Raw genomic sequence first — 16,225 nt, 5'->3', positions numbered from 1 at the left:
TCAACAAAATGAAGAAAGCCACTATTAAAAGGTCAAAGAAATAAGAACTGCCTGAAAACTACTTAACGTATCTTTGAGCGTGAGGTTATCATGCACTGCCCTCTACTGTCCCTCATTTGTAAGCACAATTTCATACGTCATCAGCCATGCGCCGAAGACAGTCACGCATGCGCAATAGCTGAAGCTAACAAATTTCAAACTGCCTGGGCGGGTAGTTGAAGCCGATACAGGGGAGGAAAATATACAACAAAAGTTCATTATCAAGAATATAGTTGAAAGTATTACGAAAATGACAAGTACATTGAAAGGCATTACTCTCAAAGGAAGTGCAGAGCTAGTGGCCGAGTTCTTCTGTAAGTATTAATATCCATTCGCTTTTTGAACGCTTTCGGACACGCACACAATTAACTCATTATGCTACCGAGCCTGTGTAGTGTAACATTAGCTCAGTATGTCACTAAGAACTCAGGAATAACGGAAAACAAAGTGATCATTAGAAAAACTTCTCTCGCTTATTCATTTAGTCATTTGTTTTGTCACATTTTCCACTTCTGAGCTAGAACGCGTTCACAGTGATGTGCACAACTCACCACAGACCTGACTGGTCAGGAACAGGAGACAGGGTTCAGCTGAATGCTCTGGTCGTTTCTAATTGTTGTGTTATATACAGTACATGCTGTATTCACCGGAAGACGACCTTGTTACCTGAAAACTGTTGGTCACCGTATAGGAACAGTATGTTTTTCTGGTAAACATGGCAGGATTACATGAACTGCATATGGACGAGGTTCTGTTAGCTTCTGTATAGTTTGTCTACATTCTGCTAGTTAGATTTCTAAGGTAATAGTTTTATCAAGTACCACAGTGCAGTATAGAGTATAATTAGATTAATTTCGAATAATTTATATTTGTTATCCAGTATATTTCATTCCACTATAGGTTTCTCACATTGCATGTATTCATTTCTAATAACCCATGTTCATACATTTTGAGATATGAAATATGTTATTTCATTTGTGATCTTTTCTCCATCTCCTCTTTGGATCTTGTTTGTCAGCTGCTTGACTGAATCACTTGACTGATGATCTCTGAATTTTCCCCTTGTCTAACACGTTCACTTCACAGCGTTCGGTATCAACAGCATCCTGTACCAACGGGGCATCTATCCTCCAGAGACATTCACCAGAGTCACCCACTATGACATGAGCCTTCAACTCACCACTGATCCCAAACTGAAGAGCTACCTGACCAATGTTGTCTCACAACTAAAAGGTAGCCTCAGTGGTTTGTTTCTTATACTGTGAGACCTTTTTAAGACCTTTTAGTTTTAATTGAACTGTTACTTACAGGCCAGACAAATGTAACATACTGTCTTGAATGCATTACTCACAGTGTGCTCAGGTTTCTGGCAGTGTTCACAGGCCTCCATGCTAACAGTGGCATTTCACACCTGGGGTCAGGGTGGTTGATCATCTTGTGGGCTTTTGTAACTGGGTGTTCATTGTATTACTTTCTTGAGTCCTCAGTCTGGGTGTAATTCCAAATGTTCTATTTTGTACCGGTTGAAGATGAGCAGTATTGTATTAGTTCCCATTCAGGCTGTTCACTCTGTGTTTGTGTCAGTAAACATGCTTGTTCTGTGTTGTAGAGTGGCTGTTTGAGTGCACTGTCCAGAAGCTGGTGCTGGTGATCACATGTCTGGAAACCAACGAGGTGCTGGAGAGATGGCAGTTTGACATTGAGTGTGACAAGTCAGCCAAGGAGAGCAGGTCAGCTCCCCCAAATGGGTAACATTTAATGGAAACATTTCTGAGAGTAAGCGATAGATCTATGTGTGTTCATCAAGTTGCTGTTCAATTACACAGCCCGCAGATGGCAGTCAGGCCTCACACATTGATCAGTTTAAATCTGGTTCTTTATCATGAACACACACCATGTAGAGTACAAAATGTGTCTTACTCCACTGATGAAAATAGTCGTGCACAAGTGTGTCTTAACTGAGCTCTCCTGTGTTTCCCAGTGCACCCAGAGAGAAATCTATAAAGACCATTCAGGATGAGATCCGCTCTGTCATCAGACAGATAACAGCCACTGTTACTTTCCTGCCTCTGCTCGAGACACCATGTAAGTAACCAGACAGCTTATTCCGACAAACTTGCATTTGACTCAGTTTCAGGTTTGGATTCTGGGTATCTAAAGTGGGATGGCTGGCTAACGCTTCTGGCTCTCTGACTAATGCCCTGTCTCTCAGGTGCGTTTGACCTCCTGGTCTACACAGACAAAGACCTGGTTATTCCAGAGAAGTGGGAGGAGTCTGGGCCTCAGATTATCAACCAGTCAGAGGAGGTGCGTTTACGTTCCTTCACCACCTCCATCCACAAGGTGAACAGCATGGTGGCGTACAAGAGGACAGACTCGGCCTAAATGTCACCTCAACCCCAAGCTACACATATACACCAACCACTGCCCCTTATAGAAGACGTTAGATTTTACACTGTCCTGTCCTACCTTACTACCTTAATACTGTGTAGTATCCTGTACCCTGAGTGTTCTCTCACTTCCCCTCTCTGGACTGAAGCTTGTGAAAAGGATGTGGAGGAAATCTGCTCTGTCCACACTGATGTAAATATTTGTCATTAGCAGTGATTTGTTTATTAGGAGCAGACTGTTTTTCTTAGTGTTATTTCTCCTTTCTCTTGTCAACCTCTGTTTTAGAAGCTTGTGGTTTATGTTAAATTTTTATAAAATGTCATTAAAAATTTGATTTGGTTCCATCTATCTTTTTTGTGATATTACTGTTTTTGACCAAAAGGTGGCAGTGCAGCTTAACATACAAAGGGATCAAAGATTTTTATTGTCAAATCTTTATATGTGCAGGACATACAGAAAATCGAAATACCATTTCTCTCTCACCTAGTATTGAATGCAATACCATTTAGGAAACTAAGTACAACAAAAGAATATAAAATAGATTAAAAAAGAATAAGAAAAAGTGATTAGGATAAAACTAAACGGTACAACCTAATGGGCTATGACTCAAACCCTGTACAATCAGTGACAATAGTGCAAATGGTAACAAGAAGATTGTCAGATGGTTGTGAGATTGAGATGCACATGGACAGTAGTGCAAATGACCAACAGCAGTAGATATGATGGTAAAACCAGTCAGCAGCGGATTTACATGTGGGGAATGTACTGGGTTTGTGTAAAACAGCAGAGGTAGTCTTTATGTTCTGTGGTGGGTCACAGTCCAGGGGCAGAGGGGAGGAGGTAATGGACAGCATTCAGCATCCTCACAGCCTGGTGGATGAAGCTGTTTGTAAGTCTGGTGGAGTGGGCCTGAAGACAGGAGTCTGAGGTGGGAGTGTGCGGGGTGGGAGGTGTCATCAGCAATGCTGATGGCTCTGTGGGTGTTGAAGATGTCTGTGAGGGAAGGCAGAGGGGTGCTGATGAGTGAGCCACTAGCTGGCTTGTAGTGCACGTGCATACAAAAATATAGAATAAAATACAGAACACATAGGCATCAGTATAAGCATTATTGTTTAATGGGACATACCATTTACATAGCTCACAGTGTTTTGTGGTGTCAATAGCTGCAGATGTGAAACACCTTCAGCAGTACCATATCAGCACATAACACAGTCCCCCCTGCCGTAGCCAGCCACAGATCTCTTATCTATATAAAAAAAAAACTCTCTCTGGTGTATTGACCTCTCGTGTAAATGCAACATCACTATAGGAGAAATCTGAAACAACCCAGCAACTGAAGCAGTGAGGAGATAGCACAGAGGTTAGGCAACAGTCACGTATCACAGTCCTGGAGACTTATTCAAAGTACAAAATACAGCCACAGATACAAAAGAGCTTTCTGAGAATGTGCATCTACAAAAGTGCTTTAGTTAAGACCAGGCTTTTTGTGGCTGTTTATAAAATGCACCAGGTGACACCTGTTACTGTGCATACAGAGCACTGTTCCAAATGATGGGAATTAAATGCGCCAGTAAATGACCAAATCCTCATGGATAATCATAACCCTTCTACCCCTGTTATACACTGAGCAAAAACTAGTAATTACAAAAATTATGGCTGTGTACTTCAAAGCAGATGATAAAATCTGGGTTTTAGTGGACAACACACACACTGGCATACAAGTGGCAAAAAAAAGTATGTGAACCTTTTAGAATTTTATAGTTTTCTGCATTAATTTGTCATATAATGTGATCTGATCTTCATCATAGTCAAGAGTACAGATTAATATAATGTTTAGCCCACTCTTCCGGGCAGAACTGCTTTAGCTCCATCATATTCTTTGGACGTTTCCCATGTATGGCTCTCTTCAAGTCATTCCATAGCATCTCTATTGGGTTGAGGTCTGGGCTCTCCTGGCATGTTTCCTCCACCATACTTTATGGCATATTCTTCTTGTGTGGACCAAACTCAAAAGGTTTGAGTGGTTTTTCTCAGTCAAGTACACCTCCAAACTCATTTTCTTAACAAGACTCCAGGTATGCTAACACCTGACTCCCAATTAGATTTTTTGAGGTCGTTAAATCAAGGGTTCACATACGTTTTCCACTAGCACTATGAGGCTTTTATGGTTGTTCTTAATAAAGACATGAAAGATCAAAATTTTTGGGTGTTATATTAGGCACATTATATTCATCAGTACTCCTCACTTTGGTGAAGATCAGATCACATTTTATGACAAATTAATGCAGAAAACCATGAAATTCCAAAAGGTTCACATACTTTTTCTTGCCACTGTATATCCAGCAGAAGCCCTTTGCTGCTTGCCACTGAGCTGAATCACTGGATTGTATAAGGGTTCATTTTTTCCTGGAGGGAGTGTTGACAGAAGTTGTTGGGTAAATATGCTCACGGTTTTGCTGAAAACTACTGCTGCACTATTCTGTATAGTAGTGGTTCCCAACAATTTCCCCTTAAATTGCAGCATTGTCTGTTTGTGACCCCTCATCACAGGTTATGGAGTGTGGCATTGTACCATGACGCTTTTTGTATCAAATAGTCTGTCTTCAGAGTATGGAAAACTATCAAATACCCAATGTTGGCACTGAATGGTCAGAGTTATAAGGATAAGGTTAATCACCTTTATTTGGCCAAGTATATTACACATAAGGAATTTGGTACAGAACCGAGGCAGCCATCTGGGGTGCCAACTCAACCAATGGCTCTAACCATCGGGGGGCAACTTGGGGGGTTCAGTGTCTCATTCAGTAATTCTCTGAATGGATAGTTACTGATTGAAGGACTTTACTGTATTAAGGCAAAGCTCTTAAACAGCTAACATTTGAGATTATCTTCAAATTGTTTTGTTTGGTTAGTCTTCAGAAATGTTCAGTTATATTCTTTTGTTGCCTACAACACATGATGTCAAAGCAGTAAATCACAATGCACTCTGGTCAGCCAGCCCACAACACAAACATTGCTCCATCATTCAGTTATAAAAATGATACGTAACAAAACTGCCTCTCACAGGGGAAAGGTTTCAGTGGGTGCAGAGAGATTCTTTTAATTGTGAAGTGGTCCTGTTTTATCACAACAAGGCAATGGAAAAAACTAGACCCATTTCCTTCTGAAAGTGCAAGCCTAGTCTTTGGCTACTGTACCGTTTTTTAAAGAAGACAGAAAACTCAAAATGAAATATACTTCATTTCCAAATGTCATCTAAAAGAGTTGCTCCTCAGAAAGGTCCTTCATAGAAGCAGAAATAGGATTTTTTAAGTATGAAAACGACATTGTATACACGTATAAAGAATTGTGTGCTCTTGACAAAAGGATGATCTTACAACAATATAGAAGCTCTAATAAATATATAAAACAAAAATAAATATGCAATAGTTAAGACAATGAGTGAAAAAATATTACAAAAGACTCAAACCTTTGTAGTGTGTGTGCTATTAATGAAGACATATTTAACAATCAGATTATTGTGACACTATGTGAAGTATGTAGTAAGTACAATATCTGTGTCCCACTGTAATGGTGCTGGTCCTTAGGGAGCCAGGTCTTACTGTTCAGTGTTCCCCTAAAACATACTACCTGTCAGAGATAGTGTAGGTGAGACTTCAAGATGAAAGCCACTGTGCAACAATACAAAATAGCTATTGAAATAAATATAGCTTAGTGCTGATTCTGTTATTGTCTCTGATGAGTGACAGCTATGATAGAATGGTGACGAAAGGAAGACAAGTCTCACAAAGTTTGTGGAAATGAGCATGATCTCTGAAACAGCGATGACATGCTGTGGACACTAAACTGCACGATATTCTCACCTATTTGTCACAGGAGTTAGCTAACAGCTAAACTGAGTTTTATGGGAAGTGATATAACAGTTTGGTCTTATTTTATTATTTTTGGCCATCTGTTGTAATATGTACTTGAAGTTATTGAGATCTGGGGAGAAGGAGGCAAAACACCCTTCAATAATAATCAATCTTAATCAAAGTCCAGTATGAAATGCAGTCAGACAGGTTGTAAAGAAAGTTTTGCTAGTTGAATCATTGCATCGAACTACATGTACATTGAGTCTAGTAGCCTGTGATACCACCAGGTTATCTGACTGCTCTGTTTTCTGGCTTGTAGAAAATGTTTTGCCATGCTATAGCGGCATACCTGACTGTTGGTCCACCACGTTTGTCCAAACTGAAATAATTTCTGGGTGACGCAAAGTAAGGAAATCTGTACTGACATTTCTGGGTTCCATCATGAGCTGTAATAATGTTGGAGATCCCCTGACGTTCCCTTTGGTTAATGTCTAAATGCATGCAAAACTAATGACATCAGCAGCTGTGTTTTGTGTTTAGCTCTAGTTACAAAATTTTAGCATGCTAACATGCCAAAACAATATGGTGAACATTATACAGTATGTCACCATGTATGTGTCATGGCATGTACCTTAAAATCAACACGATAGCACAAACCCTGTGAATATTTTTATGTTAGTATTTAGCTCTTAGTCCAGTTTAATGATGCTGCCACATTTCCACATCTTAGCAGTACAATTGAGTACAGCTCAGCTACTACAAATAGGAAGGATGGACAGACCTACTAAAATAAGACCCAAGTAGCAAGTAACTAGAGTTATTGTTCACGGGTTAGAAAAGACTTTTGGCCTACGTTGGGACCTAAGTCTTGCTCTAAAACTGCTGAAGGTGAAGGCAACTGTAACCTGTCCTTTCACTGGTGGTATTTGTTTTTTTCGCACATCATGCTATTTTCACAAACGTTTGTGAGACCAGGGTAGACAGAGAGAACCTTGAGAATTGGTGTTGGTTGAAAGCCAAACTGGCTTTGGGATCACACCAGGCCGTTGAGCTCCTTCTCACACTCCTCGGCCAAATGCTTCCAATGCTGCCGGTTTTTCTGACATCCTTCCAGCAATGGGGAGCAGTACTCCGACATGCCAGCCAAGGTCTGTGACAGTGACAAAGACATGTTATTTAACAAGATGAACTGACTGAGTATTGCTTTAAAATATGATATTCATTCATTTTACATCAGGTTTCACATTTCCACAAGTTTTTCACAGTGTGAGACAGTATCCCAACATCAAGTTGAAAATAACAGGATGAATGCCCACCATTGCCACCTTTTTCTTTTTACTGTTCTATGCTGTGAGACATCATGTGAGTCGCTGTTGTTGACGTGTGTTTTGTCTCTGTTTTTTTAACCCTTTGTCTTTTATTTGCGCTTATTATTTATTTATTTAGTGGTTGCACTTATTATACAATTTCATTGTACATTTATACACTGACAAATAAAACCATTCTATTTTCCAGCTATTCATGAGGTATGGTACAGTGGTGTCAGAAACAAAAACAGTAACTGTGAGTTACACTAGCTGAATTACCTCATATAGCTGAATGCAGATGGCATCAATGAAAGACACCTGCATGCTGGGAATCTTATCTCTCTTCTCACGATTCATCAGGTCCTAAAGTGAAAGGGTAGAACAAATAACATGTAAAATACACTAGAAGAATGCAAATGTTTTAAATGGCATTTCTCACATTACATTGACAGATTATGGCAAGGAGAAAGGCCACAGCAACTGGAAGCCATTCCAAGTTTCTAAAAAGTTTATTGGATACTCTCACATGTTCTCTGATTTATGACTTAAAACCAGACCGAAGGTGGACATACAGTTAACATTTATTTTCATTATCAGTTAATCTGCCAATTATATTCTCTCAAGTAATCATTTAGTGAAGGAAATGTCACATCACGGTTTCCACAGCGCCTAAAGTGATGTCTCCAAACTGCTTGTTTTTTATGACCAAAAGGCCAAAACCTAAAGATTTCTCATTTTCATCATTAACAACAAAGAAAAGCAGCAATTTTTAACACTTAAGAAGCTAGAACCAGCAATCGCTTGGAGACGAAAACGATTAATCAGTAATGATGTTATATTTGGAAACATCTTTGGAGAGGTCTTGCCCCATATCATTGGACGGGGCAGCACTTACACTAGGCTCAATGTTCAGCTCTTGCCTCTCCTTATCGCCCTGTTCGAAGAACTCAGTTGCCACCAGCTCTGCAATCTGCATCAGAGAGAAGAGACTCATTAAATGTGGGACGTCTCTCAGCTATACTACCGCCCTCCATGACACTCTGCTGCCTATAGCGCTTCTGCTGTTATTCCTGATTCTCTGTCCTGAGTTTTGGTAGTCGGTCCAGAAATTAGTCCTGCCTGCCACCTAGTAAGGTTATAAGAAGCATTTTACAAATGCAAGCTGTCATTTCAGCAGTCACGGAGGAGCTCTCGTCTGGTGAAAGTCCAAAACAGGATGGAACAAAGAGCTCACATTCTTTTGCACAGAGAGAGTGGGGCAAAGAAAGAACAAAAACCAGGGTTAACATCGGTTTGACTTATTGAGATGGAGAGCGTTAAAAACAGCCAAAGCACTCAAACTTGACTGAGATGTGATACTCTTCCTTCAGATTTGTTAGCATCTAAAGCTAATTTGTCTGTTTTGGTAACATTACTGACCTAGCATGGTTGTGATTATGCTTTTGTGTTGTATTAATATGACTTTAATTTGGAAGAAATGTGAGCTTTGTGTAACATTAGTGCTCTCCTCACTGCCAACCTCATCACCTGACACTGTGCCATTGCAATGTTGCCGCAGAGCTGAGACTCGTTAATAGGTAGCTGTGTTCGAACTGGTGGCTGCATTTTGTACAGTATCCCAACCAGGCATCCATAGTTTACACTGCTGCTAGGAGACAGGACGTGTCAGCTTGTTTGGAGTCTCACAAGAGAAATCAGTTAATGTACTTATATGAAAATTAAGTGAACTTTCAGTTGGCAAAAAAACAACAACATAACAAACAGGAAATACATCAAAAACTTTTAGTTGCAAATGCATTTTACAACTAACTGATGGTTTTCTAGTTACTATACATGTGGGACTACAGGCAGAAGCAAATGATTAATGGAATGCACTGAGGAAAACACCTTCTCTCATCACTATAAAAAGCTAACTTTGATTTGGATCCAACTCCATCTGTATGGCATTTTAACTATGCAAGTCCCCCTGCTGCTGTTCTGTGATACTAAACCTCGAAAATGCTCTGGCTTATTCATGTTAGTACATTTCAGAGAAGGCATTGTAATGAACATCCTTGGAGGGAGATTTGAGGAATAAGGTTGGGACATCCTACCAAGATGATGACAAAATGGTTTTGTGTTGCCAGAATCAACAGTGTTAAACTAAGACTGGAAAATGACTGGAAAAGAGCAAGGAAGAGCAAGAAATGTACACCAAGAAGGCAAGGAAGAACATGTGCTAGTGAAAACAAAAGCATGGAAGAAACAGCAAGAAGGAAGGAATGTAAGAGAGAATGTATAAGTAGAGATGTATAGAGTTAAGATTCAGGGAGAAGTCTGCCAAAATAATGGTAGTCATGCAGCGTTAATGAGCTCTATCTGTTTACAGAGAGATAAATGAGACCTGACTGCAGCCTTGGGCTCCAATCAGTGCCACTCTGTGTATGTGTGTCTATGTGTGTGTTGAAGCCACATGCAGCTCTTGATTGAGCCTGTAATCAAGGCTCAGTACTATGGAGCTGCAGGGGGACTCAGCCAGAGTGAGAGAGAACTTATTACAGCCGACTAAAACCAACAATAGGCATGACGCATTTGGTAACTGGTGAGGCTAAGAAACTTTTTCTTTAATTTTCCTTCATGTCAGTCAAAACAGGAGAGCATTTAGGTCCTCCTAGGAAAGCAAGTTAGCTTCATGTCAAACTAATGTCCGTAGTCAGAGGTCGCGTCATTAGACTTCCAACAACAGCAGGACGGACCTACTACTGGATTTATGAAAATGTTTCTGTTGGCTGTGGAGACTACTTGCATACTCTTATGCAAAATGTTTGTGACCACTATGGACAAGCACTGTTTGGCTCATTAGTTATCTAAGGTTAGCAAAAGATCAAGTAAGGACTGAGAGGAACATAAATCTCAAAGGATAATTCTGGATAATTACAACTCTTATTTTTGTCGTTTTTCCAGAAGATCTGTCATTATGATACCGTTGTTGTAGTGTTGTTGCCTTATTGGCAGATCTCAGCAAAAACCTTAGTGCATAAAAGATTATAATAACTCATCGAAATGATGGCTAGCACATGTGCCAGCAGAGAGCGTTCTGCAGTCGGTGTTTATGCTAGAAGGTGGATACCCGAACCAAACCCTCGGGTACTGACAGGTCCTGACAGGTTTGGTTTGGGTTCGGACAGAAATTTAGAAATCATGTTCTTGTTCTGGTAGGGTTCAGTCACATAGTTCAAAGTTTAGGGTTCGGACAGGAAATACAATATGCTTATTGGGTTCAGGTGGACTCGGGTCAGGTTTGAACAAAAATATGGGGCCCAATCCAGGCGCTAGTTTGCACTGGCAGCTGTGCAAGCGTATAGAGTGGTGTTCACAAATGCTGAGTCCCATTTGCAATGGCATTTATAAACACTAGCTGGCGATATACTGTAAAACTATATTAAAACAGGTATCAAACACCCAATGGTAGTGAAAAAAGACATTGCGACCCGTTTAGCTTTTGATGGTTTTGGCTTCTAAGACTGGCTAAATGTCAAACTGAATATAGCTGAATAAAATTAATCTTAAATCTTATGCAAATCAAAATGCACATCTTTTAAGTAACACAGAGATCAGAGGCACTATTTGTTAATAAGATCCGGATGCAGTGATAGTGTGAGTGTGTTAGTCAAAGGATGTATTTGCATGTGTGTGCATGTTTACTGCCTGAATGTTTTTAGAGGTGTCATCTGAGGACAGGGGCGCAGCTGTTTTTATTAATGAGCGCTCACTTGTCAACAGACAGAGCCACACACATGCGCACACAAGAGCGTGCCTGTCTGAAGAGTTTACTCGCACTGTGCCTGTGGGTCCTAATGAGGTGCAGACTAACAAAGGTCACCGGGGAGATAAAACAATGGGGGATGGGGGACACAGCTTTCTGATGGGTAAGGAGAAGGATGAAGCAAATACATATTTGTGTGTGTGAGAAAGAGATAAGGAAAGAGAGAGAGAAAGCATTAAGAAGTAAATACAATGAGAAGCGAGAGACTCCAGATTGAGACACAGCGAGTGAAATAACAACACAAAGTGCTGCACTGCATTTTCTGGGTAAAGGCCTTCCGGCATGTTGCACCTATAAGGCTATACTCACAGCAGGTATTTCTCATTACTTCTCATTATTTTTCAAAGGGAAAATATCTGCAGTAACATCACTGATTGGGATGTAACCCAAAGTATAATATGTGACAGTGTTCTGTCCCACAGTGAGAACATTTGCAGCAGTCTTCTGGCCTCTGTCCTGCAGCAGAAATTTAGCCACTGAAGGTCTTGCTGTCATTTAAAGCTGCACTAATCTATAATCTGACTAAGTGTGATGTGAATGGTGGTGCTTATAGTGACGGATCCACAAAGAATTATCACCATCTTTGCCGTATCCCTCCTTTCTAGAGAGCATTTTACTCACTTTTAGCTCATTGTTTTGGTTTTCCAGTCCCTGTTGTCAGTAGCAGCAGGCAGCTCTTTTCTGTGGCAAGCTGCCAAAACCCACTCTATAACACGTGCCCAGCACTTAAACAGCACATGACACAGTCAGTAACTAGCAGGTGAACATAGCGGAACATTTAACAGCCAAAGAACTGATGATGACCGAAACAGATTTAAGAGAGAATTAATATTGGAATTATAAAACACAACTCCCAGTGAATGATAATGTTTCTATTAGCTGTAGTAGGTGGCTAAAAAAAATCAGCTTAATAGTAATGTCATTCAGTCCATCCAGTTTAGTTTAGATTGTTTTGTTATTTTAAATTCTAAATGTTTTGGCACAGTGTGTTGAATTGACTTCCATTTGTTCCTGTGTCAAAGGACAGTAGACAGAGTGGACTGTGCCACTGTGGCAAAAAGCAGCCCAGTCACAATAACAGAGAAGTTTAACAAAACCAAATAAATGTTTACTATGTTTATCTTGCTCTCTGGAAGTTGGTTTTCATGCTGTATATAGATTAATAGCATTGCACAGCTAATGATGGAGGAGAAAGACGAGCTGTGAGAAACTAGCTCCGGAACCAGAAGACAGAAAAAATGTTGTATACTAGAAAAGGACAAAAAAAAATAACTGCAGCACAAATAAGATGCACACATAGATAAGAAAGGTGATAGTTTTTTATACCCTTTTTTGCACTGGCCAGGGCTTGGTGATGGCTGAGATATCGCATGCAGTCATCAACATTGACCTGAAGGGGGAGACACATTGACACTGATCTGAACACACCCACACCAGGTGGCAATTTGTTCCTCATAGCATGCTCATATCGTATCAAAGCAAGTACATTCATGGTGCTGAACATCAAACATGAGCATGCTTTGTGTGTTTATTATCACTAACTGCAGCTCAGTAACCATAAAAGAAATTTCTGTTTGGAGAATTATAGGAGAGTAAAGTTATGGCTCATGCACAGCCTTTTAAAATTCAGCTTAATAAACAGAAGATATACAATCTGTGCAGCAGATTTGTATAAAGTAACTAATTTCATAGCACACAGATTTACAGCTAACCTAGTGACTTTCTCACAACTGTTTTTCCCCAAAAAGCATTCCATAATGCTTTATTTTTAAAGATGTTACGGCATCACAAATATGCAAAATGACTTACAGTAATCTAACCACTTTTTGGCCAGACCGCTGGTACTTTCAATTGAAAACAGCAACAACGTTTATGTGCTGGAACTATTTTGTGGCAAACACCAGCCAGGTGCAGTAATTGTGTCAATCTTGCACACATGCTGTTGTCTCCCGCCATATCTGGCAACCCACACTACAGTCGGTACATCAACTGATAAATAATTCCAGGATGTAACTCCTCCTAAAACTATACATTAAATGACCAAGATACATGTTACTTCATGAAATTTAGAGGTGTTGCCAGGTATATTTTTGACAATTTTGACTGAGTCAGGCTAGCTGTTTCCCTTTGCTACCAGTCTTTTTGCTATCTCTTTCTTGGAAAGCAAATGAGTGTTTGTTAAATGTTGAACTATTCCATGAAAATCAAAGCGTGTTGTTGATGTACAGTATATGCTGGTGTTTTGCATTCACATCACGTGTTGTGACTTTTGGAGGATTTGCACTCACCTCAGTAAGTCTCTGTGATGTTCGTTCTCCCAAACAAACTGGCTGTTCTTGGTGAGCTCAAAGAACTCCTCTCGCCTCCTGGCAACACACAGACAAACACGCACAATGACAGAGCAGATAATTATGTTCATAATATAACCTGTTTACCTCTTCAGCCACCCACTGTGTAGAATGAAAGAGGGTTGAGATAAGAGCTGAAATCACTGAGGAAAGAAGAAGGAAGGAGTGAAGAAAGAGAAGATAGTTTAAGAAGAAATGAAGAGAAGACAATTAAATAGAAATATGCTGGAAAGAGGACCATGCAAATAGCTACTATAAAACACCAACATTTTTCATCCTCCATTTAGTAGGCTAATGTGTGTATCCAGCAATACATCACTGGGGATGCTGTTCAAAAATGACAAATAATCCAGATTTAAATTTGGAGTCCTCAGAGAAAAAAAAAAAAAAGACATTTTGGGTAACAGTCCTTCCTCAGTATGCAAACAAACAGTTGTCTACTGGAGCCACCGATGAGTCACCAGTCTGCTGGCCTCGCTCTGTGGTCATCTATCTACCCTGCATCCTGTGCCATGCCCCTGCTTCCTACTCAGCACTGTTTTTGAGGCCGGCCTCAAGTCACCGTTCTCCAGAGGGTTCCCGCCTACATTGTCATTCTCCACACCACTGGCATCCTGAGCAGTTTTAGGTCCCTGCCTGGTCCTGTGGCCACCATCCCGAATGGCCTCTGCTACCGGACTGGCCTCGACGTAGCTGCCTTCCAGAGCAGTGTCAGCTTCATGTCTGGTTCCATGGTCGCCACCTGAGCAGCACCCACTCCAAGGACACACGCTTGAGCAACAACTTCTTCCTGTAGCCTTTCGGAACCCCCCAGTCCTCTGTCTTTCCGGTTCCCTGGTCGCTTGCTGGGGGGTCACTTTTGCTTCAAAGGCCTTGAAGCCTTGAGTTGTAGCTGAATCAGTAGTTTTAAAACCCAATTAAAACATTTTGCTATAAGCTATAATTCAACTCTATAACTACTAGCTCAGCATTTAGGCATTGCAAACACACATTTGTTTTTCATATACCTAACGTACACTGCTTGATGTTTTCTTTGTCTTGTGTGTGTACTGCTGTGCATCAGTAGTATGCCACATTTTGAATATATCTTAATAGTGACCTGTCCTGGGACTGCAGATAAAAAATAGCTCCAAGAAAATTCTGATGTAAGGGGAACATTTAGGAAAAAATTCTCACAAAAGTACACTTTAAATGATGTTTTTTCAAGTTTAAACAGAATACCTTATAGTAATTTAAGAGACAAAATTTTGCATCCTGGAATGATGAGATGTGTCTGATCTTTGCTGTACTGCTGAGATGAAAGAGGACTACAGCCATTTTGAAAAGGGTTCACTGAATGTAATCACCCAGTTTATTAAAATACTCCACTATAACCTCCGTTTCCTTCCCCTGCTCTGCCCATATTGACCATTCTTTTTTAATGCTCGCCATCTCTATCCCTCTTCAGTCAGATTTCCATCCGGCCTTGATGTTTGGTACCTACTTCATGTACAGGGCCAAGTCGGTGGCCAGAATAGCCCTCTTGATCATCTTCAGAGTGGTCTTGTACTCGTCCAGGGAGAGACCGCTCAGGATCTGGTTTCCCTAGAGAGAAAAATATGTAAGTGCAGAAACAGCTGTGCATGTATACTGATACTGTAGTATTGAGTGCAATTCATACTGTGATAGAACACCAAGGGGCTACCACGGCAAAGGTAGGAAAAAAGTACACACACAAATCAATTAAACAAATGAATGCAGTTGCAGTCCATGTCTTGAGGGTTGACATATTATTCCATGTGCCTTCAATTTCGAGTGCTTCAAGAGTGTGTGCTTGCATTAATTCTTATCAGCCTGTATGAGACAAGAATTGCAACAGGGTGTGTGTGTGTTACTGAATGTGTGAGATAATGTGTCTAGCAGCAGTGTGGTAATTCCTGACTCCACAGCGCCAGTGTATTTAGAGTTTGTTTTATGGCCATAAAGTTCAGAGCAAGCTGTAGGTCACTATTTTATTGGGCTCTCGGAGTGTTTCGTGCTAAGCTAGGAGCTGGAAACTGAGCAGAATTATAATAAATAAGACAGGAGATGCAGGATCCTGCAGCAAGTAGGTAACAGCATTACGGCCTGCCAACAGCCATTAGCAAGCTCTTGTTGTCCTATCGAGAGAGTATTGGCAGCCTGAGGTTGAATTGAACCCAGTTTGAAGATGACCTTTCAAAGTGCTTTCAGGCTCATTACAGTTTTATGTGACATACAAATCACTGATAACATTGTTTATGTCAAGGCTTACACTGCAAATCCATTGCTATAAGCAAGCACTTTCAAGATTAAAGGTTCAGTTCATCCAGTTCCAAAAAGCTTTGCTTAGCTCAGCTTTGGTTTTATTTACAACAATTCAGAGAAGGTGGATGATGCTCACAACATCAAAGTTAAACAAGAGCAAATTAAACAAGATTTTAACTCAAGCTAAACTAATACATTGACCAGGCAAAGCTAATA

The 16,225-nt window shown here is 40.4% G+C and overlaps 2 protein-coding genes across 5 annotated transcripts in view; one reads left to right on the top strand and one right to left on the bottom strand.

Moving 5' to 3' along the window:
- Positions 1-160: 160 nt before the first annotated feature.
- Positions 161-2,741, top strand: mad2l1 (MAD2 mitotic arrest deficient-like 1 (yeast)). The gene is made up of 5 exons (XM_020594893.1): positions 161-353; positions 1,126-1,272; positions 1,649-1,769; positions 2,021-2,124; positions 2,252-2,741. The coding sequence occupies exons 1-5, from the start codon at positions 290-292 to the stop codon at positions 2,422-2,424; spliced, it is 609 nt and encodes a 202-aa protein (XP_020450549.1). The 5' UTR covers positions 161-289; the 3' UTR covers positions 2,425-2,741.
- Positions 2,742-4,740: 1,999 nt separating this feature from the next.
- pde5ab (phosphodiesterase 5A, cGMP-specific, b) overlaps positions 4,741-16,225 on the bottom strand; it is a 77,211-nt gene continuing 65,726 nt past the window's right edge. For all 4 annotated transcript variants that reach the window (XM_020594867.1, XM_020594865.1, XM_020594866.1 and 1 more), the window contains exons 17-22: positions 15,228-15,328; positions 13,685-13,762; positions 12,723-12,786; positions 8,487-8,561; positions 7,871-7,954; positions 4,741-7,434 (exon numbers count right to left, since the gene is read on the bottom strand). In XM_020594867.1, coding sequence (XP_020450523.1) covers positions 7,318-7,434; positions 7,871-7,954; positions 8,487-8,561; positions 12,723-12,786; positions 13,685-13,762; positions 15,228-15,328 — 519 coding nt within the window. In that variant the 3' untranslated portion in view covers positions 4,741-7,317. The remainder of the gene's footprint in view (positions 7,435-7,870; positions 7,955-8,486; positions 8,562-12,722; positions 12,787-13,684; positions 13,763-15,227; positions 15,329-16,225) is intronic.

The sequence above is a fragment of the Monopterus albus genome, unplaced genomic scaffold (assembly GCF_001952655.1).
Source record: "Monopterus albus unplaced genomic scaffold, M_albus_1.0 scaffold25.1, whole genome shotgun sequence".
NCBI classification, from domain to species: domain Eukaryota; kingdom Metazoa; phylum Chordata; class Actinopteri; order Synbranchiformes; family Synbranchidae; genus Monopterus; species Monopterus albus.
Note: the sequence above shows the minus strand (reverse complement) of the source record. Positions and strands in the feature narration are given on the sequence as shown.